Source organism: Chelonia mydas, chromosome 1, assembly GCF_015237465.2.
Source record: "Chelonia mydas isolate rCheMyd1 chromosome 1, rCheMyd1.pri.v2, whole genome shotgun sequence".
Taxonomy (NCBI): Eukaryota; Metazoa; Chordata; order Testudines; family Cheloniidae; genus Chelonia; species Chelonia mydas.
In genome coordinates this window covers 33,709,555-33,736,371 of record NC_057849.1, presented here as the reverse complement: position 1 = coordinate 33,736,371, position 26,817 = coordinate 33,709,555, and the positions used below count along the sequence as shown (strand labels likewise).

The window sequence follows — 26,817 nt, the reverse complement described above, 5'->3', positions numbered from 1 at the left end:
CTTGGATGAACTGAGATAGCAGCAAAATGTAATTTTAGCAAGCTAATAAAAAGCTCCAAATCCTTAAAATGAAGTACTTGATCTAAGATGTCCTGTATCTTTGTATGCTGTGGGGAAGAAGTTATGATCCTGTGCCCTAAACAAAAAAACACTTCCATTTATACAGGTAAGTATTTTTAGTAGATGGTTTCCGGCTGTTTAACAGAGTATTTTGAGCAGCTAAAGAACAGCCCTTTTCTGTATTGTCCAGCCAGTCAACAGCCAAGCTATCAGGTGAAGGCTGTTGAGAATTGGGTGAAGGACTTTAACCATAGTGAAGAACCAGGAGGTCTCTGCAGGAAGCTGAGCAGTTATAGATAGCTAAACAGACAGACCGTGTCAGTCAGTGTTGCGTCAGCCAAGCCACAGCTATCTGAATCCTCTTTGCCCAATCTTGCTTCAGTTTGAGGATGACCTTGGGAATGAGTGGTTTTGGAGGAAAACCATAAGTCAGAAGTGAACCCCATGGAAAGAGGACTGCATCTGTGAGGCAACCTGGACTGTGACCTGCTCTGGAACAGAACTGGTGACATTTTCTGTTCTGTCATGTTCTAAACAAGTCTATGGTAGAAATACCGCATATGCTGAAAATGAGTCTGACTATGCTCTCCTTCAACGACCACCTATAATCTTCCTGAAAGGTCCTGCTAAGATGGTTTTTAGGACATTCTATGATCCTTGAAGATGAGAAGCTGTTAGAGTGATTTTGATCTAGATACAAAAAATCCACAGGTTGATAACCTTGCAACACAACACCATGGATCTAGAAACCCGCCTCCCTGTTTACATAAAACACTGCCATCATGTTGTCCGTGAGTACTTGGATGGTCTGACCTTTGATATGAGAAAGGAAGGCTTGACAAACCTTGTGTATAGCTCGGAGCTCAATTGTATTGATAGGGAGCAATGACTCTTTCTTCAATAATGGTGCCTATGTCTGTAGCTCCTACAGATGGGTTCCCCACCCGGAACTGGAAGCGTCTGTAGTCAAAGTCATGGATGGAAGAGGAGTGGAGCAGGGCACACCCCTGCAAACATTTGTCAGAGTCCTACTCCAGTTCAGTGAGGAAACAACCCTGGCAGATACATGAATTAGCATGTCCAGGGGATATCTGGTTGAACAATACACAGGCTTCAGCCATCCTTGTATGCATCTGAGGCAAAGCATGGCATATCAAATCACATAAGTGCAGGATACCATGCATCTTAACAAGCCTGAAGCAAGACCTCACTTTTGAGTTGGAGTTAGATTGTAGACTGTAGCAAAGGTCTAGGATAGCCTGAACTCTGTCCTGGGACTGATAATCAGTTGCAGTTCAAAAATCAAGTATTGCCCTAATGAACTTGATTCTTTGAACAGGTATGAAAATCGACTTGTCTCTGTTTATTGAATGGAAATCTCCTAAATCTCAGGGTAATGCTGTAACAAGTGAGCCCATTAGCCTACTCTTATTATTTTTTTAAATCTTCTCTTTTTGCCTTTCTGAAAATGTTAAATTCCAAGGACAAACCTGTCATCTCCCTGTAAGGCTCCTCTGTCTTTTCCTTCTCACTGCCTCATTGCTTAAGGAATTTGAGGTGTGTAGGATTAGTTGTTGTTTTTTTTAAAGAAACATCCCTGACTTAAAGTGTGATCTACTGGGAGGGCAAGTGGCAACTTTTAATTATTGCTAATGAGGTAGGCTCTAAATCTAACTAGAACCTATATAGAAATTGACGTGCCCTTCTACGCATTTGCTGCTTCATTCAGAGAGGGCACAAGAGCTTATTAAAAATAATCATCATAATAAAGAAGCAGATCTTCTGATTTCAAACACTGAGTGGAACAAATAAAAGATGATAAAGAGTTGGAAATATGCTTCTGGAATGAGAGTAATAAAGAGACCCTACATGATAGTGGAGACATCTGATGCTGCTGTGATGATGATGATAACAGCTAGAATGGTGCTGGCAGAGCTGGGGGATTTTAGGATCTTCTATTAGAACCTCTTCTGAAGACCAAGGAGGTCAATGGAAAGGCTCCCAGTGATGGCCCTTGGCTTTGGATCAGACCCTTGAGGAGAAGGACAAATTGGGAAACGAAGACTGATTCCCCTTCCTTGAGGAATACACTATCTGGGGAGAAAAACTGTCTGTTGCTAGGGTAACGAAGTGGGACCCTGAAAGGGAAAAGATTCTCCTCATTACTATTAGGTCTTATAACAAGCATGAAGAGTCTTGCAAGCTCAGGATAACAATTACATCTCCCTTATATGGTGTTCATAGTAAAAACGAAGGTGTGGGTATCAAATCTGGCTCAAGTCCTTGCTGTGCTATAGACTCCCTGTGTGACTATGTCACGTAGTCCGTCTGTGCCTCTCTCTGGACAACGGGGATAATAATCCTTCTTCTATATGTCTTGTCTTCATAGAGTGTGAACTCATTGGGTCAGAGGACTGTCTTTTACAATGTATGTGTGCAGTGAATGGCATAGCTAGGCCCTGATCTCAGCTGTGGCCTCTAGGAGCTAGTGTAATACAAATAATGATAAGAAGAAGATGATACATTAGAAATACTCAATATACAAAAGGTATTTACAGGTTTAACGTGAAACAGGGTTAGGGCAGGAACCCTATTGGAATGTCCATCCTGTGAAAAACTCTGCAGTGTAAGAATTTGTTTTTGACCTGAATTGGGACAGAAAGAGAAAATATCTAATTTTTTTCATGGAATAGAAGATTCAGAAAAAAAACTGATTTGAAACATTTTGACATTCCTGACATTGATGCCAGGCAGGTGCTTAAAACATACTTTTATCACACTTTGAAAATTCTGCTGGCCACCAGTAAAACATGGAGATGTCCAGTTTTAAAGTCTTGAGGTTTGTCTACACAGTGACTTAGTGCACAATAAGGACCCTGCTTCCACATACTAAAACCTTCCTAGTGTGCTTTGATGTACTTAATAGGGTCCACAAGGCAACTGAGGGAGCAACATGCTGGTGTGCTGTCGCTTCACACCATGGCCCACTAAATCACCATGTAGACAAACCCTTGGGAAATCCCAACCAGACTGTAATGCAAGGACTCTCCAGCTGGTCTGAGCCTCCCATGGCATTGGCTGTACCTGCCTGATCGTTTCTCTCACCCTCCATGACCATTGTTAAGTGTTGATGTAAAGAGCTGCATGTTCAGTTGTTCTCTATGTCCACTGAAGGTAGGACAAGAGGTAATGGACTTAATCTGCAGCAAGGGAAATTTAGTTTAGATATTAGGAAAAAATTTCTAATTAATTTGTAAAGGTAGTTAAACTCTGCAATAGGCTTCCAAGGGAGGTTGTGAAACCACCATCATTGGAGGGTTTTAAGAATAGGTTGGACTAACACCTGATGGTCTAGGTTTACTTGGTCCTGCCACAGTGCAGGAGGCTGGACTTGATGACCTCTCGAGATCCCTTCCAGCCCTACATTTCTGTGATTCTGTGATTACTAGGCCCAACTGAGCAAATAAGGAGTGAAGCTGCTGCATACCGATCTCCACTTGATGCCTGGAACTACCGCAGACCAATCAGTCATGCAGGTAGAGGAACAACTGGATGCCGGCCCTCTTGAGGTGAGCCACTACTACTGCAATGCATTTGGTAAACACCTTTGGGGAAGACGACAGGTTGAAAGGGAGGACAATGAATTTGTAATAGTGGTCCACAACTAGAAATCTCAGATATTTTCTGTGGTTCAGGTGGATTGCCACATGAATGCAGGCATCCTAGATACTCAGATATTCAGTTGATATCAGTTGCTGCGATATAGAGATGGGATGGTTGCTGCCAGGGAGACCATGCAGAACTTGATCTTTCTGATTAAATTTAACTTCTGCCTCAGACCTCCTTCCCCCTCCACCTTCTTTTGGGAATGAGGAAGTAGTGAAAATAAAACCCCTTTTCCTGGGGATGAAGGGGAACTTTCTTGATAGGTTCTAAATGAAGAACCTGCTCTTCTTGCATAGGTGCAAACTCATGAGAGGAGTCCTTGAAAAGGGATGGGGAAGGTGAGAGGAGGCACGGTATAGACTGAAACTGGATTGTATAACCCACTTGCACAGTGCTTAGAACCACTGATCTGAGATGATGGACTCCCAAGCTCCAAGGAAATTGGGGGGAAAGAGGGTAGGTCTAGCATAGCTGGAATGTTGCTTACAAATGGGCAGTCAAGTGGATTGTTTAGAAACTAATGGCTATTGTTTAGAAGAGGCATAAGAGATATGCCTTTTCCACAGAGACATGATTTTTTTGGAAGGGTTAGGCCATCTAGGCTCATAGTAACTTTGCCATGGTTGTTGCTGCAGCTTGTATTGCTTCCTTCAGGGAGCTGAGGAAACACAGTGCCCTTCTTTCTTATGCAAAAAAAGATTTCATCCCTCAAAGGGCAGATCCTCAATAGTCTGTTCAACTTCCATAGGTACGTCAGAGTTCTGATGCCACAAAGCTCTCCCCATGGTGACCACTATAGCCCTTACCCTAACTGCAAAGTGACCTGAAAATTAGAGCTAGCTACAAGATGCCCTTCAGACAAGAAAGTCTTAAATTCATTCTTCATATCTTCTGGGACCTTGTCCACAAATTCACTCACTGAGTCCCAGTTGATGTAGTCATATTTAGATAGAAGTGGCTGGGGTGGTTGAAAATGTGCATCTGTAGACTTGAAGCAGAGTATGTTTTTCTACCTTCTTTTTCTTTTGGTGTGGTGCGAAAGCATTCCTGGCATGATCATTCACACACCATCTACGCTGGGATGTGAACAGAACTACTCATAACCCAGAGAGGGGAACTTATAGCGTCTGTCAGTTCTTTCTGCCATCAGTGTGAGGCTAGCTGAAGTCTGCCGCAGGATTCTGGAAGGATCTAATAAAGCCCCATTAACAGGCAGCGCAACTCTGCCTGTTAGGTCTGTAAAGTATCAACAACCTTGTGGGTACTTTCTACGTTGTGGTTATTGATTAGTCTGGAAGCTGTGGAAATAGAGGACCTGTGCCCAGGGGAGAGGAACGAAGGCTTTGAAAAATGTAACCCTAGTTCCCTGTGAAAGCTCTTCTACAGAGGGAGATCAGAAGTCTGCCAGGTATGCCATTTAGAAGCAGAGAATTCTGAAGAGTTCTCCCTGTGGGATGGCCCTAAATCCACAGAGCAAAGATCTGGTCTCCCTCTAGTTGCCATGGAGGCAAAGAACACCCCACTGTGAAAACTGTCTCACACAGAGGGGACTGAGAAATAACCGGCTTCTCGGTGTTTGCCCAGATATGCTGCAGGGTGTGGTAAAGGTAGTAAGCGTCACACATAGCACTGAGAGACAGCTTCTGCATAGGATAAAAGTCCCAGCAAACACTCCCTCAGAGTGGGAAGGAAAAGGAGAAAGGGTTTAAACCCAGTTTTTTTATGCCACTTACACATTAACAATTCAAATTACTTCCTTACAAATGGGATGTTTGCTTTTCTCTTATTAGAATCTCAAGCCTCTGGACTTTGCAAAACTTACTCCTGAATAGGCTGTGAAGGGATCCTCTATCCTTGGGAATCATCATGCCCCTGGTTAAGCTTTTCTACAATGAAGTAATGGCTTTGGGAAGGGAGATAAGGCTCACCATATGTGTTGCCAAATGAGAGCCCAATGCCCTGCCAGAGCAAGGAACAGTGGCTTGTGGTAGAAGGCTTCAGAAAAGCTGTGTATAGCATCTCTTGGACTTGGCTTTATGCTTGGAGGGCTTCTCTGCTGCTGTGGTGAGGGGCAGAGAGAGCTCAGTTGAAAAGTGCTCGAGATGTTAGTTCCTCAGTGCTCCAGTGATTCCTCAGCTCAGGAGAGCAAAGCTAGATATTGAAATGAAGTTGCTGCTACATGAAAATGAATAAAACAAAGTGGTCAGGAGAAGCTGAAATGTAATTTGTTTCCCCTAGAGGCAGAGATTCTGGTGGTTTGTGTCCAAAGGTGGGGCTTAGTCCTGGAGCCCCCAGCAACAATGGACTGTTTCTGAATTCCGTAAGTAAGAGACATTATCCATTTGTGATGAATTAGGAAAGAAACACTGCAGCAGAAAACATAATATAGGATATTTATACCTACAAAAACTTCTTTAAAAGAAAGTTATTTAGGTTGCAAAATCAGGAAATGGCAGTTATATGGTTGCCAATGCAATGTCAATTCTGCCTTATTGTATGCCCACCCTGTGCACTGAATTAAGGGAGGGTCATGGGGAACCTTAAGCTTTTTGTACTCATCTCACCTGATGACAATAGACTGTTGACCATCTCAAGGAATGTGGAGTGGACAAACTGATAGTCTTCGAGCAGCAATACAACCTGCTGTGCTTCGATACCAGCAAGCTGCATCACCTAATAGTAGGGAAGTAATTTTAATCTAATTGAACAGAATGTGTACATTCTTTTATAATAGAATAATAAATCCTTAAATTTATTTTATATATTTATCTATTCCCCCACACACACGTTCTGTATTACTACATTTGTATATTCTCAACAGATTTTGATTTTGATCATTTGTCAAATATAAAGATAAGGAACAGTCTACATGGAAGAACTGATTTCTAATTAGAAAATAATTAACATAAATACTTTGATGCTTACATGACATTAAGGACCAATTTTTCCAAATATGACCTCAAACTGTACCCACAAAATGATGCAGTTGGTGCTCCCTTTGTTGTGTGCACGACATCATGGAGTTTTCTTGTGCAATTTTGGAGGCCACTTTGGGAATTTTGACCCTAAAAGTTTTGTTGTCTGTTTTAATTTAATGTGTATATCTTTGTAAATCACTAGATTTTTGCTTGATAAAGCATATTGTACTGAGCTCACATGGTCCATACTAAAACAGAATACCCTCAAACAAACCTACAAATTCACATGCTAATAAAAACAAAAAGATGGAACAGAATTTTAAATATATATTTTCAGAAACGGGGGATGTGATTCTTGAGAAAAAACTTTCAAATCAGATTCTGATCCTACAAATTACTCTGTAGAAGCAGACCCCTGCACTTGAAGAGAACCCTAAAGAAATCAGTGTGGCTCTATGTAAGTGCAGGTGTCCATACACACAGAACAGCTTGCAAGATCTGGACCTGAGCAGAAGACTGTATCTGTGTCTTTACAGTGCCTAAGGACTTGTCTTCACTGCCGGGGGCAGGGTGCTCAACGCTGCTGCTGCGGGTGTTGATTTAGCAGGTCTAGTGAAAACCCGCTAAATCAATGACAGAGCACTCTCTGGTCGACTCTGGTACTCCACTTCCCAGAGAAGAGTAAGGTAAGTCAAACAGAGAGAGTGTCTCCTATCGACGCAGCACAATGAAGACACCACAAATCTACCTAAGCTATGTTGACTCCAGCTACGTTATTCCCGTAGCTGGAGTAGTATAACTTAGGTCGACTTACCCCTGTAGTGAAGGCAAGCCCTCATACAATGAGGCACTGATACTAATAATATATATAACTGTCAAAAATAAAATTCATAAGGAAAGATTTTATAATGTGATTAGCATCACAACTGGGGCCAGATTTTCAAAAAAGCTGAGGACCTTGCTGCTCTCCCTGAGAACAACAGGAACTACTGACTGCTGAGCTCTTTTGAAAATTTGACTACTTCATTTAAGTTCCTAAATGGGTGCTCAACTCTTCTGAAAGTCAGACCTGCAGGAAACATTTTTATTTTGTGTCTTTTAAAGTTCCCTTAACTATTCAATTTTTTTCCCACACAAACTTAATTTAAATAACTGTAAAATAGAAGACTGTGAGTGACACACCTGTTTAAGATCATTTTTGAACTGCTTCAGTTCATAACCTCTGGAAATCTTGGGAGTAATCAGAATAGATCCATGCATGTGACTAACTAAAGAGGTAACTGTCCGACGACCCACACCACTACGTCCTGCTAAAAGAAGTGATCCTCCAGGAAAACTCAGCACTCTGTCTATCCTGGACACATAATCAAGAACTTCTTGGAAAAGTAAAATCTCTATCTCCTTGTTATCTCGTCCATAATGAATGATACCCTATATAAAAATGAGATAAATTAATATTTGTGTTAATGATAAATGCAAGTGTAACTATAGAATGCAATAATGTCCAACATTTTAAAAAGTTAAGAAACTGAGGGTCAGAAAACTTAAGAGATGACACTGATGTTCTCTACAAACTGAACTATTTAATGCAGTAGAATTTTGCTACCTTGCTGTCCCTGTTCCAGCAGTGGACAGACTTCAGAGTCCTAATAAAGAAGTCACTTAAACCCAAGCACAGACCCAAATATGGTATACCCTGGAGTAATGCTTACAGACTAAAATATATTGAAACACAAACAAAAGAACATACCAAGGGAAGAATTTAAAATACATAATAGGCCAAAGCGACAGGTCCAGCCAAACTGTGCTCAAAGCCACCTTTTTTTAGACATAGAATCATAGGACTGGAGGGGATCTTGAGAGGTCATCTAGTCCAGTCCCCTGCACTCATAGCAGAACTAAGTATTATCTAGACCATCCCTGACAGGTGTTTGTCTAACCTGCTCTTAAAAAGCTCCAATGATGGAGGTTCCACAACCTCCCTAGGCAATTTTTTCCAGTGCTTAACCACCCTGACAGTTAGGGAGTTTTTCCTAATGTCCAACCTAAACCGCCCTTGCTGTAATTTAAGCCCATTGCTTCTTGTCCTATCCTTAGAGGTTAAGAAAAACAATTTTTCTCCCTCCTCCTTATAACAACCTTTTACGTACTTGAAAACTGTTATCTTGTCCCCCCTCAGACTTCTCTTTTCCAGACTAAACAAACCCAGTTTTTTCAAGCTTCCCTCATAGGTCATGTTTTCTAGACCTGTAATCATTTTTGTCACTCTTCTCTGGACTTTCTCCAATTTGTTCACGTCCTTCCTGAAATGTGGCCCCAGAACTGGACACAATACTCCAGCTGAGGCCTAATCAGCACGGAGTAGAGCAGAAGAATTACTTCTCGTGCCTTACTTACAACACTTCTGCTAATACATCCCAGAATGATATTCGCTTTTTTTTGCAACAGCGTTACACTGTTGACTCATATTTAGCTTGTGGTCCGCTATGACCCCCAGATCCCTTTCCGCAGTACTCCTTCCTAGACAGTCATTTCACATTTTGTATGTGTGCAACTGATTTTCCCTTCCTGAGCGGAGTACTTTGCATTTGTCCTTATTGAATTTCATCCTATTTATTTCAGACCATTACTCCAATTTGTCCAGATCATTTTGAATTTTAATCGTGTCCTCCAAAGCACCTGCAACCCCTCCCAGCTTGGTATCATCTGCAAACTTTATAAGTGTACTGTCTATGCCATTATCTAAATCATTGATGAAGATATTAAACAGAACAGGTCACAGATTTTCTCCCTTATCTCCATCATCTGATCTTTGGCCCTGACCAGGGACCAAATTGGCCAATGGAACAACTTAGAACAGCCTTTAGGCTCCTATACATTACAACAGCTAGAGTGGTCACCTACCCAACGCAATCTGACCTCAGGTTTTAGGACTAAATTCTGGCCTTATCATACTTCACAGTACTGAGCTGGCCACAGCTTTGAAATTCAGCATTGCTGTGCAGTCATGGAGCACTACACACATGACAAAGAAACTCCCAGAGTTCTAAGGCCACCAAACCTTGTCCCTACCCACTATCCTCCATGTGCCCCACATGGGCAGAGTAACGGAGAAAGAGCTACTGAGGACTACTTGGAATTGTGGGGAGTTGATTTACATGAGTTTCCCATCTCCAGGCCCTACTACTCAAGTAAGCATGGAACCCTGCCATGCTTCCTTCCACTATGGCCTGACTATCCCCAAAATCAGTCAGACCAATTCAGAGCCAGCACAGTGCCCCTTTCTCCACAGGTTCTGGATTTGTCCTTTATTGCTTAAAAGCATGCCAACTTCTGTTTCTAAAATAACTGTATCTCCCTTTTAGAATACAAATTACGTGTATTATTCTAACCAAAAGAAAAATGTCTGACAACACAGTTCTGGTTACTTTAAACAATGTACAAACATAACTATAGACTTTTGAAAGTATTTTCTTTTGTTATTACTCCTTATTCTTGACGCACCTTTTTGATAACATCTTTTAGGTCTTCTGAAGTTAATTTGCCAAGTGGCTTCCCATGAGGTGGTAATGCCTGCTCTGGTGCTCTGAATGCTCCCACCTCATGACGAGCTCCCCATGTTACATAGAAGCTATCTGTGAAAATATAAACATAACTGTGATAGGAGTCTACATTCTCAAGTGTTAAAGCATATTATCAGGTATTTCAACAAATCTTATTTAATACATTTTATGTGTTATTACCTGCCATATTCTCCAGGATGTCTGAACCCCAGTCCCCTTGAAACACTTTCATTAAAATATTATCAAATATGAGGAGTTCTTTAGCACCAACAATCTTGTCACGGAAGAGGCGACGGGCTTCATAAGCAACAATTTCCAAAACGTAATCTAGTGTGTGTGTTGATGACCCTGCAAAGTATATATATATATATGTGTATGTGTGCTGATGACCCCACAAAGGATAGATAGAAAGAAAGAATACAATTTCAAAGATTTGAAATTTTGCATTTCAAAATACAGTCAAATTGAAAAAGAGTAAATCAGATTACATACCAGCACGAACACATCAAGAGGGAAGAAATAAAAGAAAAAACAAGCATTATCAAATAATTTTTTAAATCTTATGGGTACAGACAAGATAAAATTATACAAGCACATAGAGAAATACATACTTTAAAAACAAGTTTTCTGCAAAGTACACTATTGTTTAATAATTGTTCAGTGTGCTCAAGATGCTGAACACAGAATAAAAACAAATATACTGTAATAAAAATAATAAAATACTACGCTCTTAAAATATAATCCTATTTAAAAAACTGGGTATCCAGTTTTAAAAGGGGAACAGAAAGGGACTGGTAATAAAGAACACATCAAGAACATAAGAATGGCTATACTGGATCAGATCAATGGTTCATCTAACCCAGTATCTTGCCTTCCGACAGTGGCCCATGCCAGATGCTTCAGAGGGAATGAACAGAAGAGGCAGTCATTGAGTGATCCATCCCATCATCCACTCCCAGCTTCTGGCAATTGGAGGCTAAGGACACCCAGAGCATGGGGTTGCATCCCCGACCATCTAAGCTAATAGCCATTGATGGACCTATCCTCCAGGAACTTATCTAATTATTTTTGAATCCCATTATTCTTTTGGCCTTCACAACATCCCCTGGTAACAAGTTCCACAGGTTGGCTGTGCATTGTGTGAAAAAGTACTTCCTTTTGTTTGTTTTAAATCTGCTCCCTATTAATTTCATTGGGTGTCCCCTGGTTTTGTGTTATGCAAAGGAGAACATAACACTTCCCTATTCACTTTCTCTACACCATTCATAATTTTTTAGACCTCTATCATATTCCCTCTTAGTCATCTCTTTTCTAAGATAAAAAGTACCAGTCTTTTTAATCTCTCCCTATATGAAAGATGTTCCATACTCTTAATCATTTTTGTTGTCCTTCTCCGTACCTTTTCCCATTCTAATATATCTTTTTTGAGATGGGATGACCAGAACTGCATGCAGTATTCAAGGTGTGGGCGTAACATGGATTTACGTAGTGGCATGATGATAGTTTCTGTCTTATTCTCTATCCCTTTCCTAATGGTTCCTAACACTGTTGGCTTTTTTATCTGCCACTGCACACTGAGCGCATGTTTTCAGAGAACTATCCACAGTGACTCCAAGATCTCTTTCTTGAGTATTAACAGCTAATTTAGATCCCATCATTTTGTACATATAGTTGGGATTATATTTTCCAGTTTGCATCTATCAACATTGAATTTTATGTGCCATTTTGTTGCCCAGTCACCCAGCCTAGTGAGATCCTTTTTTAACTCTTTGCAGTCTGCTTTGGACTCAACTATCTTGAGTAATTTTGTACCATCTGCAAATTTTGCCAACTCAATTTTACCCCTTTTTTCAGATCATTTATGAAAATGTTACACAGCACTGGTCCCACTATAGATCCCTATTTACCTCTCTCCATTCTGAAAAATTACCATTTATTCCTTTCCTTTGTTTCCTGTCTTTTAACCAGTTACTGATCCACGAGAGGACCTTCCCTCTTACCTCATGATTCCTTACCTTGCTTAAGAGTTTTTGGTGAGGGACCCTGCAAAGGCTTTCTGAAAGTCAAGTACACTATATTCACTGGATCACCTTTCTAATAGATTGGTGAGGCATGATTTCCCTTTAGTAAAGCCGTATTGAGCCTTTCCCAACAAACTTTGTTCATCTGTTGTGTCAGATAATTTTGTTCTTTACTACAGTTTCAACCAATTTGCCTGGCACTGAAGTTAGGCTTCCCAGCCTGTAATTGTCAGGATCACCTCTGGAGCCTTTTTAAAATTGGTGTCACATTAGCTATCCTCCAGTCATCTGGTACAGAAGTGGATTTAAAGGATAGGTTATATACCGCAGTAGTAGTTCCGCAATTTAAAATCTGAATTCCTTCAGAACTCTTGGGTGAATACCATCTGGTCCTGGTGACTTATTACTATTTAATTTATCAGTTTGTTCCAAAATCTCCTCTACTGACCACTCAAGTTGGGTAAGTTCCTCAGATTTGTCACCTAGAAAGAATAGCTCAGGTATGGGTATCTCCCTCACATCCTCAGCAGTGAAGACCAATGCATAAGAATTCATTTAGCGTCTCTGCAAAGCCTTATCTTCCTCGAGTGCTCCTTTAGCACCTCAATCATCCAGTGGTCCACTGGCTGTTTGGTAAGCTTCCTGCTTCTGATGTACTTTAAAATATTTTTTTTTGCGGGGGGGCTCTTAGTTTTTTAGCCTTTGGCTCGTTGCTCTTCAAATTCTTTTTTGGCCTGTCTAATTATACTTTTACACTTGACTTGCTACTATATATGCTTCTTCCTATTTTCCTCAGTAGGGTTTAACGTCCAATTTTTAAAGGACACCTTTTTGCCTCTAACCACTACTTTTACTTTGTTGTTTAGCCATGGTGGCCCGATTTGGTCCTCTGCTATGTTTTTTAATTTGGGGTATACATTTAATTTGAGCCTCTATTATGGTGTTTTTTAAAAGTTTCCATGCAGCTTGCATGCATTTCACTTTTGTGACCGTACCTTTTAATTTCTGTTCAACTAGCTTCCTCATTTTTCTGTAGTTCCCCTTTCTGAAGTTACAATAAATAAGTCCAAAGCCAAGGCAAAAAATAAATCCAAGAACAGATAGTGGTTACCTCTGGGAAAAATAAAGCTTTAACATGCTCCTTACGAGTGGAGAAGAGACAAGATGAGATGGGTTTCAGGTGGAACAAATTACTCACCACATCGCTCATCACAGAAAAAGCACACTCATCCACCAACTTCAGATATAATAGTGGAATCCTTAAACAGGGATAAATCCCCACTTGGTGTAAGTCAGTGTATTTTCATTGATTTAAGTGAAGCTATGCTGATTTACACCACCTGAGGATCCAACCCAATGAGTCAAGTGTAAGTACAGATGCTTATCAGTTCAACGCTACCAAAGCATGTCTCAAATTTAGCCATCAACTACATCTCCACTAATGTCAATTTAAAACCTAACTGGCACTTTTCAGGCAGTCAAAGTAAAAAACACAGGAGTGGGTCTGTAAATGATCCCATAAAAGTTCACAATTATTAGCACAAAACTAATACAATATGATTATTATAAGATTATTCATGACCCAGTAAAATATCAACTCCAAAGGAAAGATAAAAGTTAGACTGGAAACCAGCCTAAGCTGTCAGTTTCCAAGAGTACCTAAAACTAAATTCCCTTCAGCTTATCAGGAAAAGGAAAAGTTTAAGGAGAAGGAAAAGTTTGAGAATACGTGGTCATTAGAAAGCACTTCAGCATCATGAGAAGGATTGGTCACACCCTTCCTTTGTTAAGCAGAATATGGATAATGCTCCTCAGTAGTGGCAATGCTGCTACACCCCCACACACACTTTAAGCAACTGATACAACTAAAGTCATTCATGGCAGGCTGCTGTATGTTTACACTGCAAGATAAGCCCAAGGTTCGAACTCAGGCTCAAACCTAACCCCCCTGTCACCTACACGCAAATCACTCTAGCCCAGAGCTTGGACCCAGATCCCAGGACTTCACTGAGATGGAAGGTTCAAGCCTGAGTCAAGCTGGGACCCAGATATCAAGCCCTATTGCTTTTACAGTATAGATGCAGTCCCACTGGACTCATGCTCGGGAGCCCACCAAAAGTACTCCACAATTCTATAGGCCAACTTTCTTTGTCCTCTGGACAGTCAAGGTTGGTGGACAGTTAAGTTTTTCCACGCTGCACCATAAACAAAGGGCTCCAGCAGCCACATTTGGGGAGGGCACTAGGAAGTCTGGGATATGGGTTGTTGAACTTGGGCCCACATAATGCAGTGTAGATGCTGGAGCCCCAGGTTGGAACCCAAGATTCAAAAATTCCTAACCTGGGGTTACAAATAAGTGTAGCCACTCAAGCCCTACATTAACAAACCTGGGGTCTGCTAACTCGAGTTCTACTAACTCTGTGCTTACTTCGCAGTGTAGATATACCCTGTGAATGCAGAATACATCAGACATCCTCACCAAAAACCAGATCAACTGCAGAAAGTGGAGTCCACAGATTTCATAATCAAAATGACTGAAGTGAACAGCCCAGGCGTATTTATCTTTTTTAAACTCAGGATAGTTCCCACCTATATTTTAAAAATCTCACACTATTTTTCAAAATTAAAAATAACAACATAACTTTTCATGGAATGGAACTTTTGGTTTTCAACTGACCTTAGAGCCAATTCTGCAAACTTTCCAGATTTCAATGGGGTTTAGCATGTGGAGAGTTTGCAGGATAGGTCAATAATAAGAAACACATCACAAAATATTTGGGTATTCTAAAAATGTTTTCTCTTTTGGAACTAATCAGGGTAACTCACCTCCTGTTAAATCATATCGGAATAAGCCAAGAACCCACTGAGTAAGAATGTATGGTGTAAAGAGGTAATGACTATGATCATCAACTGTGAATTTTGCTCGTACCTGAAAACATAAGTTATTCACAACACAATTTATATTTTAATTTCAAAGATTTCTTGACAATTTAGTTCAACAATTTTCTGTGCTTTCACCAATTACATTTTCTTCACGTGTACAGGTTTATACATTTTGTTAATTCATCTGAAAAATACACATCTTGGATTGTTTACATTTTGCTTTCAGACCAAAAAAGCAAAATATCTCATTTCTAAAATATTTATTCTATAATATTTCTGAGAAAAAGGTTATGTTGGAAAAATTAGTTCCCTATTTCTTTCATCGGAGCAATCTCTCTACCAGTCTAAAACATCTATAGTTGGGTTGATTTTTTAGTTTGGCACCAGGAGAAGAATTTTGTCCAAATTCTTGGATAGACCAAGAGGGTGAAAGGCCTGTGCAAGGTTAGGAGGACATCCCAAACACATTTGATATGTATACAACACATGCTTTCAAAGAACCTGTGATCAGACAAATCACATGTATTAAATACGACTGTATTTGTGTAGTGTTGCTTATGTATGCTACATGATTTGTCTAGGGCCAAGGTGTATTTCTGGATAGAAGATGCTTTACAAATGTAAGGTATAATGAATAAAATAAATTAACAACAATGCATATCATAATTTGGCTGACTGATAATGGAAATATTAACTATTTATTGATATCTGAAAACACACGATATTTAACTCATGGAGTAACTGCATACCTCTCTTTGAGGATGAGACAATTATCTACACAGATTTATACTAATATCTCATAAAATATACAGATAAAGAATAGGCCATATGAAAAGCATGCAAGGCATGAGACTGCAGGTGTTTACCAAAAGGATAACAAATATTTTGATCTGATTCTCCTTAGACTATTATATGTAAGCTATTGATGTTCAAAATGTGTAGAGTCTCAAAGGATAGAAATGTTGTTACTATTCAATACACAGGTAGTGTTTCTTTAGTATGTCTGTTCTATTAAACCTGCCAATTGAGGTCTGAAATGGTTTATATGTAATACAATTCTCTGCATGGTGAGAAATGGCCTAGTTATTAAATTCTGCAAACTTGGCTCTACCTCCACCACAACCTTTTATCATCATAAAGATTCAGCCTTCCACTAATGGAAAACTTTTGACTAACCTAAGTTTCCTTAATCAAGATTTTCAAACATCTATTAACCTTGCCTGACCAGAATGACACTTGCACACATTTCTTTGAAGATTTGAATTATGTGACTAGTTGGAGGCTGTGCCCATGCTCCATCTGTTTTTAAGGATGTGACCATTCTACCTCCACGTGTGTTAAGCACCTGGGTCCCAATCCGTGTAATTAGTCCTACTAAATCCAGTGAGGCTATGTTTAAATGCTTAACGTGATTATATTCTTGGCTAGGACCCTAAAATTTTGAGTGGGAAGTTAAAAATGTATTTGTGTGTCTCAATGTCATGTTTTATATGCACACTATTTGGAATACTTAGTCCTATGTATGGCCCCCATCATCATACAAAAGTATAGTATCTGAGCAACTTGTGATCTTCAGTGTGAAGTAGAGTTATCCTCATTTTACAGATGGGGTATGGAGGCTGAATCCACCATTTACTAGTGTAAACAGTATATTCTCCAGAACTTGAAATCTTTAAATCCTGATTTGAGGACTTCAGTAACACAGCCAGAGGTTATGGTTCTATTATAGAAGTGGGTTGATGAGGTTCCGTGGCCTGCAATGTGCAGGAGGTTAGACCAGATGATCATGATGGTCCCTTCTGGCCTTAAAGTCTTTGAGTCCATAAATTACTTGTCCAAGCACACACAGGAAGTTTGTGGTGCAGCAGGGAATTGAACCCAAGTCTCACAAATCCTAGATTAGGGCCCTAACCACTGGACCGTCCTTTCATGTCCATAACCACATGCATATACCCTTCACTTTAATTCTGAGATCAACATAAAAAATAACTTGCATTTAGATTTTAAATATGGTAAAACATTGTATAATCTATTGTTACTGTCTAAAGTCAGAGATTAAAAGACATGGCTGCTTCTCAGTTTTTCACCTCCATTTCCCAAAAAAGAAATCAAAGCACTATACCTGCTCATATACTTGAACCATTGATCCTGCCAGCTGATGTATTTTTGGTAAGGAACCCCAAACAGAGTGATTCTTTAGGTTTTTGTGAAGCACAGGCTCTAAATATGCGCTATAAATTGTTTGCAGTTGGTCTCTTTCTGGATAGCTAGAGGGAAAAAAATAGAGTCCAAGGAAATTGTGATGTACCAACATTCTTAATTTCCATACCAAAAATGGTTTTAGATTTATAACTATAATTTACTCTGAACCTTCAATAAAATAGAGCCTTAGAGTCCAGCTGTAACTTAAATGCATTTTGGTTTTATCTGAATATGCAACCCTCAAAGACTTTCCATGTGTATCTTTAAATATCTTCCAACTTATAAACCCTTCCTCACAAAGTATTTAATCCACTAACCAACCAGCACTTTAAAATAAGGCTGTAAAGCTGTAACCTACTAGAAGCAAAGTAATTCTACTTGAAAACTTATTTCAGATACTTCGGCACAACAAGGTGAATTAAAATAATTATATATTGCTCTTTAACTGGTTTTAAACACTGAGAGGTAGCAACAATGATACTATGTGAAGATTCTACATTATTAGGAAAGATTAGAGGCTTGACTTGCCAGACACAATCACATTCCTTGTTTTCAAAAGTCTCACATCAAGGAGGACAGGCAGAGGCAAGCAGACCTGCAAACTCAATCTGAGATCTCAAAGTCAGGTAGGTTCTTGCAGACACTTACTCAATTGCACAAAGACGAACAACAGAAGTAAATCTGGATGTAAGTTTATGCCTTCCTAATGTTCCCCCAGCAGACATGGATGCCACAATTTGGATATTTTCTAAACCAACCCATTCAAGATTTTCATCGTAAAATCCCTGGTATGTCAGAATCTTTAATATAACAAAACAAAATATTTTAGTAAAATTAAATGAAAAATAGCAAGGTACCTAATGAAAACAATAGATTAATGATGAGTCTCTGGTTGCTATTATTTGTTAAATACCAACAATATACCCATCACTAACATTTTCCTCAAAAGTGTCTAAAAATTACTCTTAAGCAACTATGCAGCACTATAAACAAAAATTAATATGCTGCTTTATAAAATCATAAATCAGGCCAGAATCTCCTCTGTGACCCAACAGCACAAAGGAGCTGGAATCCAGGTGTAACGGGACAGCTGACAATTCCTCCTGGAGGGAAGTAGCTCTGAGCTAAAGTAAAGCCAAAAGGCTTGGTTCCTTCCCTAACCTCCCCAACGTCAACCAGAGTAAAGGGCATGTCAGGGGCATACTGGAGCTTCACTCTGCCAATTCTCAGCTCCTGTGTGGTCCCTTAGAGACCAGGAGCAGCTGAAGTAAGTTAGGGCAGCCCTTAGCCCACGGTCTTTGTCCCAAATAGCTTGCAATGTAAGAGAAAATTAAACCAAAGGGGGAAATATTTCAGTAAAAGGAAGAATGTAGTAAATTCATTGTTAAAAATCAACATACAACACAAACGATTTGGGGGGAGGGGGAGGTGGGGAAGTGGGTTTTAAGAAGGAATTTGGAGAAGGAGAAAGAATGCATGATGGACAGAATGTAAAAATGAGGAAAAAGTTATTTTTAAAATACTGTAAGCATTACATTTCAATTTCCAATCTCTGAGGAGAGAATAATTATGCAACCCCATAAACTTACTCTGTTAACCACTATAAGCTTTTGGGGACAGAGACTGTCTTTTGATTACATGTGTGTATAGTGCCTAGCATAAATGGGACCTTGATACGGCAACTCTATATGCTACCACACTACACATAAATATAATGATAATAAACATGTAAGATGTTAACTATTACAATCACCAGCATATTGTAAGGCGTTCAATTCAAAATACAGTACTCTGCCTGTATATCAAATGATTTGAAATAGGACTCTAATATGTATTTACTGAATCATAATAAATCATTTCTAGTCTATAATTCTGAAGATAATTATTATCAAAGCCATATATGTTCACCTGTTGCAGGAAAGCCACTAGAGTGCTGGTTCCCCATTTATCAGGTTTGGGCAGGTTGATTTCCTTCAAGTATAAAACCAGCCTTTCACAGTCTTTTGGTCTGTATACTCTCCCAGTATTTGTACTGATTACCATGCAAGTCTGATTTAACTTTTGGAGAAGATGTCGAGATGTAGTTTGTGCACTGCAGTGAACTGTAGCAATCTGAGTAGATCGGAGTTGGGAAAAGGCATAACGAAGCAACATTCTAACAAAATAAAATACATAAATATATATTTTATATACACAGAAATTTTAAAAAGCAATTTAAACACCTTTAAAACTGCCAGCACACTGTTTAATGTACTACATATAATGTACTGAATCCGTTTTGTTGAACTAAATATTCTTGATTATAAAATCAAATTGTATCATTTCACATTTATGAAGTTCCAGAAAAGTATTTATACAGATTTCTGTAAGAAATAGCTAGTTGGTGAGCAATGAAATATGGCCCCAAACCTGCTATTTACAACACGTAGACAATGGAAGTCAATAGGGCTCTGCAAAAATTCAGTAGTCCTCTCTTGCAGTACACATTGCAGGATCAGAGACTATGCACATGAGGATAAAGAGAAGAAAAAGGAAAGCTGAATATCTTTTTCTTTTGTGACTGAATTTTAAACAGTGGAAGTAGCATTAGATTGTTGAGAAGAAACCAGTAAAAAAAAGAATATAATCTATTTGCAAATCAACAGAGACACAGGAAAAAAACCTGGGTTCACACTTATTACCATTAATTATTATTATTATTATTGTCAGGTTTCAGAGTAACAGCCGTGTTAGTCTGTATTCACAAAAAGAAAAGGAGTACTTGTGGCACCTTAGACACTTAGTCTCTAAGGTGCCACAAGTACTCCTATTATTATTATGTGAGGAGTATGCCCTCACCCTATTAAGGGGGAAGTTAACAAGCTCTGCAGGGCTCAGCCAGCACTAACTAGACACAGCTGCAAGGCTTGCTCTTTGAGGGAATCAGCAAGCATATGGATAAGGGTGATCCAGTCCATGCGGTGCACTAGGACTTTCAGAAGGCCTCTGACAAGGTCCCTCTCCAAAGGCTCTTAAGGAAAGTAAGGAGTCATGTGATAAGAGGGAAGGTCCTCTCATTGATCAGTAGCTGGTTAAAAGATGAGAAACAAAGAGCAGGAATAAATGGTCTGTTTTCACAACGGAGAGAGGTCAATAGTGGGAGAGTTCCCTGTAGTGGAACTTGTGCTGTTCAATATATTTATAAATGATCTGGAAAAAAGGGTGAACAGGAATGTGGAAACATATGCAGATGATACAGAATTACTAAAATAGTTAATTCCAAAAATCACTTTGAAGAGTTACAAAGGAATCTCACTAAACTAGGGTGATTGGGAAAATGGCAGATTAAATCCAATGTCAATAAGTGTGAAGTCCAGGCTTGACATAAATAACTTGTCTCATTTCTTAGTAGGCATAATTGGGAAGGTGAATGGAAGGTTAAGTTGTAAATAGGGGCTTGACAAACAGTATGCTAGAGTGATGCTAAGGACTATGGACAAGATAAACTTTGAAGGTAAAGATCAGGTTCCACGTGAACAGCACATGGACAGAGCATGGTGTACAGGGATTGGTTTCTGCACAGTAACCAAGCCAATCCAAAAATGTATGATTGAATATAAAGCAAATCCAATGTAATGTGTAAATTCATATAAAGGAAGAGGTTGTTTGTGTAACTTTGCATGTGTGGTATGCCCTATACCCATCCCCTATGCTTGAGTCCAATCAACTCAGCATAGCTTTGCTGTATGCCAAATAAAGGAACCTGAGTGAAAAAATCCAGAGTCAAACAGTGTTCTGGATCCCAGAGAACTGGATTAAGAGTTCTCCCAGAACTGAACAAGGTGTTCTTGATAAGCCAAGTGGAAAAGCTCCCAGAGGGAATCCCAACAAAGTGCAAAGTAATGCACATTGGATAACTTAATTCCAACTAACCAATTTAATTGAGCATAAGCTTTCGTGAGCTACAGCTCACTTCATCTGATGCATAAAAGTGGAAAATGCAGTGAGGATGTTATTATAATGTATATAATTTGTGAGAGTGATGGGTCATCCTTCAGGATAGGTTGTAGATCCTTGATAATGCGTTGGAGAGGTTTTAGTTGGGGGCTGAAGGTGACGGCTAGTGGCGTTCTGTTATTTTCTTTGTTGGGCCTGTCCTGTAGTAGGTGACTTCTGGGTACTCTTCTGGCTCTGTCAATCTGTTTCATCACTTTAGCAGGTGGGTATTGTAGTTGTAAGAATGCTTGATAGAGATCTTGTAGGTGTTTGTCTCTGTCTGAGGGGTTGGAGCAAATGTGGTTGTATCATAGAGCTTGGCTGTAGACAATGGATCGTGTGGTGTGGTCTGGGTGAAAGCTGGAGGCATGTAGGTAGGAATAGCATTGGTAGGAAAACTATCAATGTGATATATGCCATCATGTGCCAGCAATGCCCCTCTGCCATGTACATTGGGCAAACTGGACAGTCTCTACATAAAAGAATAAATGGACACAAATCAGATGTCAAGAATTATAACATTCATAAACCAGTCGGAGAACACTTCAATCTCTCTGATCACCCGATTTCTGATCTAAAAGTGACTATTCTTCAACAAAAAAACTTCGAAAACAGACTCCAATGAGAGAATGCTGAATTGGAATTAATTTGTAAATTGGATACAATTAACTTAGGCTTGAATAGAGACTGGGAGTAGTTGAGTCATTATACAAAGTAAAACTATTTCCCCTTGTTTATTCCGCCCCCCTTGCCCCCGGTGTGTATATATGGTCTGTGTGTATATAAATCTCCTCACTGTATTTTCCACTTTATGCATCCGATGAAGTGAGCTGTAGCTCACGAAAGCTTATGCTCAAATAAATTGGTTAGTCTCTAAGGTGCCACAAGTACTCCTTTTCTTTTTGTGAATACAGACTAACATGGCTGCTACTCTGAAACCTTAATTCCAACTATACATACAAAATGATGGGGTCTAAATTAGCTGTTACAACTCAATTCATTGTGGAGAGTTCTCTGAGAACTTCTACTCAATGTCCAGTAACAGTCAAAAAAGCCAACAGAATGTTAGGAATCATTAGGAAAGGGATCGATAATAAAACAGAAAATATCATAATGCCACTATATAAATCCATGATACGCCCATACCTTGAATGCTGCATGGAGTTCTGGTCACCTCATCTCAAAAAAGATATAATAGAATTGGAAATGGTGCAAAGAATGACAAAGAAAATGATTAGGATATGGAACAGCTTCCATGTGAGGAGAAATTAAGAAGACTAGACTGTTCATCTTAGAAAATAGATGAGTATGGGGGGATATGATAAAGGTCTATTAAATTGTGAATGGTGCAGAGAAAATGAATTAGAAAGTGTTATTTACCCCTTCACATAACACAAGAACTGGGCGTCATCTGGTGAAATTAATAGGCAGCAGGTTTAAAACAAACAAAAGGTAGTACTTCTTCACACAATGCACAGTCATTGCCATGGGATGCTGTGAAGTTCAAAAGTATAACTGGGTTAAAAAAAGAATTAGATAAATTCATGGAGGACAGGTCCATCAATGGCTATTAGCCAAGATAGCCAGGGACGCAACCCTATGCTCCATGTGTCCCTAAACCTTCAGCTGCCAATAGATGAGACTAGATAACAGGATATAGATCACTCAGAATTGCCCTGTTCTGTTCATTCCCTCTGAAGCATCTGGCACTGGCCACTGGCAGAAACAGGATACCCAGCAAGGTGGACTATTGGTCTTTCTTATGTTCTTATGGAATCTGAGTGGTGGTGTGAATGGCTAGCTGATATGCAGCAGCAGCAAGCGCTCAGCAACAGCAGTTTCAGCAACAATTGCTGCAGCAGTAAACCACCCACTAGCAAGTTCAAACAATGCAACAACAGCAACAGCTGCTGAGGGAGTTGATGACCTACCAGCAGGAGTTCCACAAGGAGATGATACAACAGATAGCGCTGACCTTACGATCACCACAAGGGCAGCCTTCTGTCAAAGTGGATCCCCCACCAATACCCATGAAGTTAACCAAGATGGGGACAGACAATACCCTAAGGCCTTTTTAATTACCTTTGAGAGCAGAGCACTAATCTCTTGGTGGAGTAGGCTTTGATTTGGCTCCATACTTGATGGGTCTGGCACAGATGGCCTACCACAACCTAGACCTGGAGAAGTCTAAGAATTATAAACAGTCAGCCATCTTGGACAATTTGGACATTTCTGAGGAAACTCATGTCAATGACACTGCCAGTCGGACTACCAAGCATCTCAAGTAACTGAAGTGGGACCTGCAGAACAGGGGCCAGCCACTACTCCACAGCTGAGTTCGCCCCCAACTAGGAAAGATACCGTCAGTGCCAACCAAGTGACTTGCTGCTCCTGTGGCCACACAGAACACACAAAAGAAAAAACGCTCTTTTAAAGAATGTAGGTTTCAGAGTAACAGCCGTGTTAGTCTATATTCGTAAAAAGAAAAGGAGTACTTGTGGCACCTTAGAGACTAACCAGTTTATTTGAGCATGAGCTTTCGTGAGCTACAGCTCACTTCATCGGATGCATATTTCCACGATATGCTATGCATCCGATGAAGTGAGCTGTAGCTCACGAAAGCTCATGCTCAAATAAACTGGTTAGTCTCTAAGGTGCCACAAGTACTCCTTTTTTTTTAAAGAATGTAATTATACCCAGGGCTGGACTGCAGAAACCCATTCATGGAAAACACCATTTCCCAAGTTGATGGTGCTGGTGATGGTCCGAGGGAAAAGAGTTCAAGGACTTGGACTCTGTCTGTAGTCAGACGGTGATCCAAGTCTCCTTCACAAGAGATGACAACACCCTCAAAAGGCTGATTTCATCTACAGTGTATACATGGCAAAGTGAAAAAATATCCTAGCCAATGTTTACAGCTGACTGTGGGGACATGTACCAACGTGACAGCTGTACCACTGGTGGAGAAATTGGAGTATCCCATAATGGGAGACCAGCACTGGCCATTTTTTTGGCAAGTGATTAATGAACAGGCTGGCCCAGCAAACAGGGATCCTGGTTGATCATTGCAGAGTGACCCAAAAGCCTAGTAAACCTTGCGGAATTGGAAGACCCTGAGGAGGGAATAAGAACATAAGAATGGCCCTACTGCGTCAGAACAAAGGTCCATCTAGCCCAGTATCCTGTCTTCTGACAATGGCCAGTGCCAGGTGACCCAGAGGGAATGAACAGAACAGATAACCATCAAGTGATCCATCCCCTGTCGCTCATTTCCAGCTTCTGGCAAACAGAAGCTAGGGACACCATTCCTGCCCATCCTTGCTAATGGCCATTAATGGACCTATCATCCATGAAGTTATCTAGTTCTTTTTTGAACCCTGTTATGGTCTTGGCCTTCACAACATCCTCTGGCAAGGAGTTCCACAGGTTGACTGTGCGTTGTGTGAAGAAATACTTCCTTTTATTGTTTTAAACCTGCTGCCTATTCATTTCATTTGGTGAACCCTAGTTCCTGTGTTATGAGAAGGAGTAAACAACACTTCCTTATCTACTTTCTCTACACCAGTCATGATTTTACAGACCTCAATCATATCTCCCCTTAGCCATCTCTTTTCCAAGCTGAAAAGTCCCAGTCTTATTAATCTCTCCTCATACAGAAGCTGTTCCAAACCCCTAATCATTTTTGTTGCCCTTTTCTGAACTTTTTCCAATTCCAATATATCTTTTTTGAGATGGGGCAATCACATCTGCACACAGTATTCAAGATGTGGGCATACCATGGATTTATATAGAAGTAACATGATATTTTCTGTCACGAGGAAAAGAACTGTCAGCCCCTTCAGGAGAGGAAGAGGTTATCTGGATGTGGACACACTCCTGCAAGATGGGAATTTTGTGCAGGCACAGAAAAGTGACCCTACACTGAGCCATGCATATGACCAACTGGTCTCTGTAAATGGGGAAGTAATGGAGCCTCATCTGGTCAAGCAGTATCCATACTTCGTGCTTGAAAAAGAGCACCTGTACCGAGCTGAAAGAGATACACAAACAGGGGTAATAATGTTTTGTTAGTCACAAGGAGCAGGGGAAAGGAACTCTTATTTAGAGAGAGAGAGAGAGAGAGAGAGAGAGACACTCTTAAACAACCTGAGTACACCCCAAGCAGAGGAAGGACTCTGTTAGGGTCAGAGAAGAAAGTAACTCAAACAATGTTCTGGTAGTGAATAAGTGGGCCCCCACCAACCACAAGTATGTATCATTTACTATTTGCATTCCATTAGCACCAAAATTCCAATCAGAACCAGCGTCCCATTATAATAGATGCTGGACAAACAGACACACAGACTGAGATTGATGTTACTAATTTTTTAGTGACAGATGTGTCAAAGAACATTTCAAATGGTTCTATTAGTATTTCATCTAAAGAAACAACTTTATCAATTGAGCAGAAACCTTCACTATGCAAAAATGTTCCAAAACTTTATCACCAAACTTAGAAAAATTAGATTAAAACAGTTAAAACAAAGAACAAAACAAAACAAAACTTACCCCTTTCCACATCCTTCAGGCCCAACAAGAAGAAATGGCTGCTTATTGTCAAAGTCTAGCCATGGTCTGAAGTAATCTAAACCTCTCTGCATGTTTGGGGTTTGAATGACAGGAAGTGTTCGAGGATTACTAAAGTCATCAGCAGTCAAATGTATAGGTTTTTTCAGTTGATATGACATTAAATGTCCAGTGTCAGCATCATAATATGTGTCCAGTGGCTTCCTGGGATCTGGCGGAGATTCTCGTGCCCAATTAAAAATCTTTACAAAAATTTTAAAAGAACAACAATTAAGCTGTTAAAAATCTGCATTCCTAATAACAACACAATAACTATAATTATAAGTACATCCAAAAATTATGTTAAAAGAATAGTAAATTTGCAAAGTCAAGCACTCAAAAATTAGGAAATGCAAAAATTAAGGTTGCCTATGCAACCTTAATTCAATCCCATTGTGCGTATACATTGGGTAGTTAGTGAATGGGTAGTTATCCAATATTTATTTTTCATTTGATGCATGGCGCCAGACCTCATGGAATAAATTTCCTCATTCATTTCCTTGAGACACTGAGGGCCTGACTTTACAAAGTACTTAGTAGGTTCAAAATACAGCTCCTACTGCCTTCAGTTGCAGTCATAAGCACTCATGTAGCACTTACGAGCACACAAATGTAGCCACAGGCTTCTCACACTGAGTAGAGAGAAAATGAAGCACACGCAATCAGTAGTCAACTGTAAACAAAACTTAAAAGTTAAGAAATTCCAGAATTAAGCCTGCCTAAAGAGGTAACTGTTTCTTTCTTTTAAAGTAACTTTTTTCTTTTTCCTACTTTGTGATCTGGTAGGAACGCCTACCGCTCACAGTCATTATTTTTGTCCCTAATACTTTTAAGATATGAATGAAACTGTCTCTCTGTGTGTGAGGATTTACTTAGAATTTATACAATCTTAAATCACTTCATGTTATCCTGGGCTAAAAAAAT

At 39.8% G+C, this 26,817-nt stretch overlaps 1 protein-coding gene across 3 annotated transcripts in view; it reads right to left on the bottom strand.

Moving 5' to 3' along the window:
* Nucleotides 1–26,817, bottom strand: part of DYNC2H1 (dynein cytoplasmic 2 heavy chain 1) — a 384,528-nt gene that overhangs the window by 293,659 nt on the left and 64,052 nt on the right. For 2 of the 3 annotated variants that reach the window (XM_037889977.2, XM_043529618.1), the window contains 9 exons: nt 25,837–26,096; nt 19,222–19,468; nt 17,962–18,113; nt 17,234–17,378; nt 15,055–15,157; nt 10,388–10,555; nt 10,149–10,279; nt 7,827–8,075; nt 6,291–6,399 (listed from right to left, as the gene is read on the bottom strand). In XM_037889977.2, the coding sequence (XP_037745905.1) occupies nt 6,291–6,399; nt 7,827–8,075; nt 10,149–10,279; nt 10,388–10,555; nt 15,055–15,157; nt 17,234–17,378; nt 17,962–18,113; nt 19,222–19,468; nt 25,837–26,096 (1,564 nt within the window). The remainder of the gene's footprint in view (nt 1–6,290; nt 6,400–7,826; nt 8,076–10,148; nt 10,280–10,387; nt 10,556–15,054; nt 15,158–17,233; nt 17,379–17,961; nt 18,114–19,221; nt 19,469–25,836; nt 26,097–26,817) is intronic. The other variant, XM_043529611.1, reaches the window with a different exon arrangement.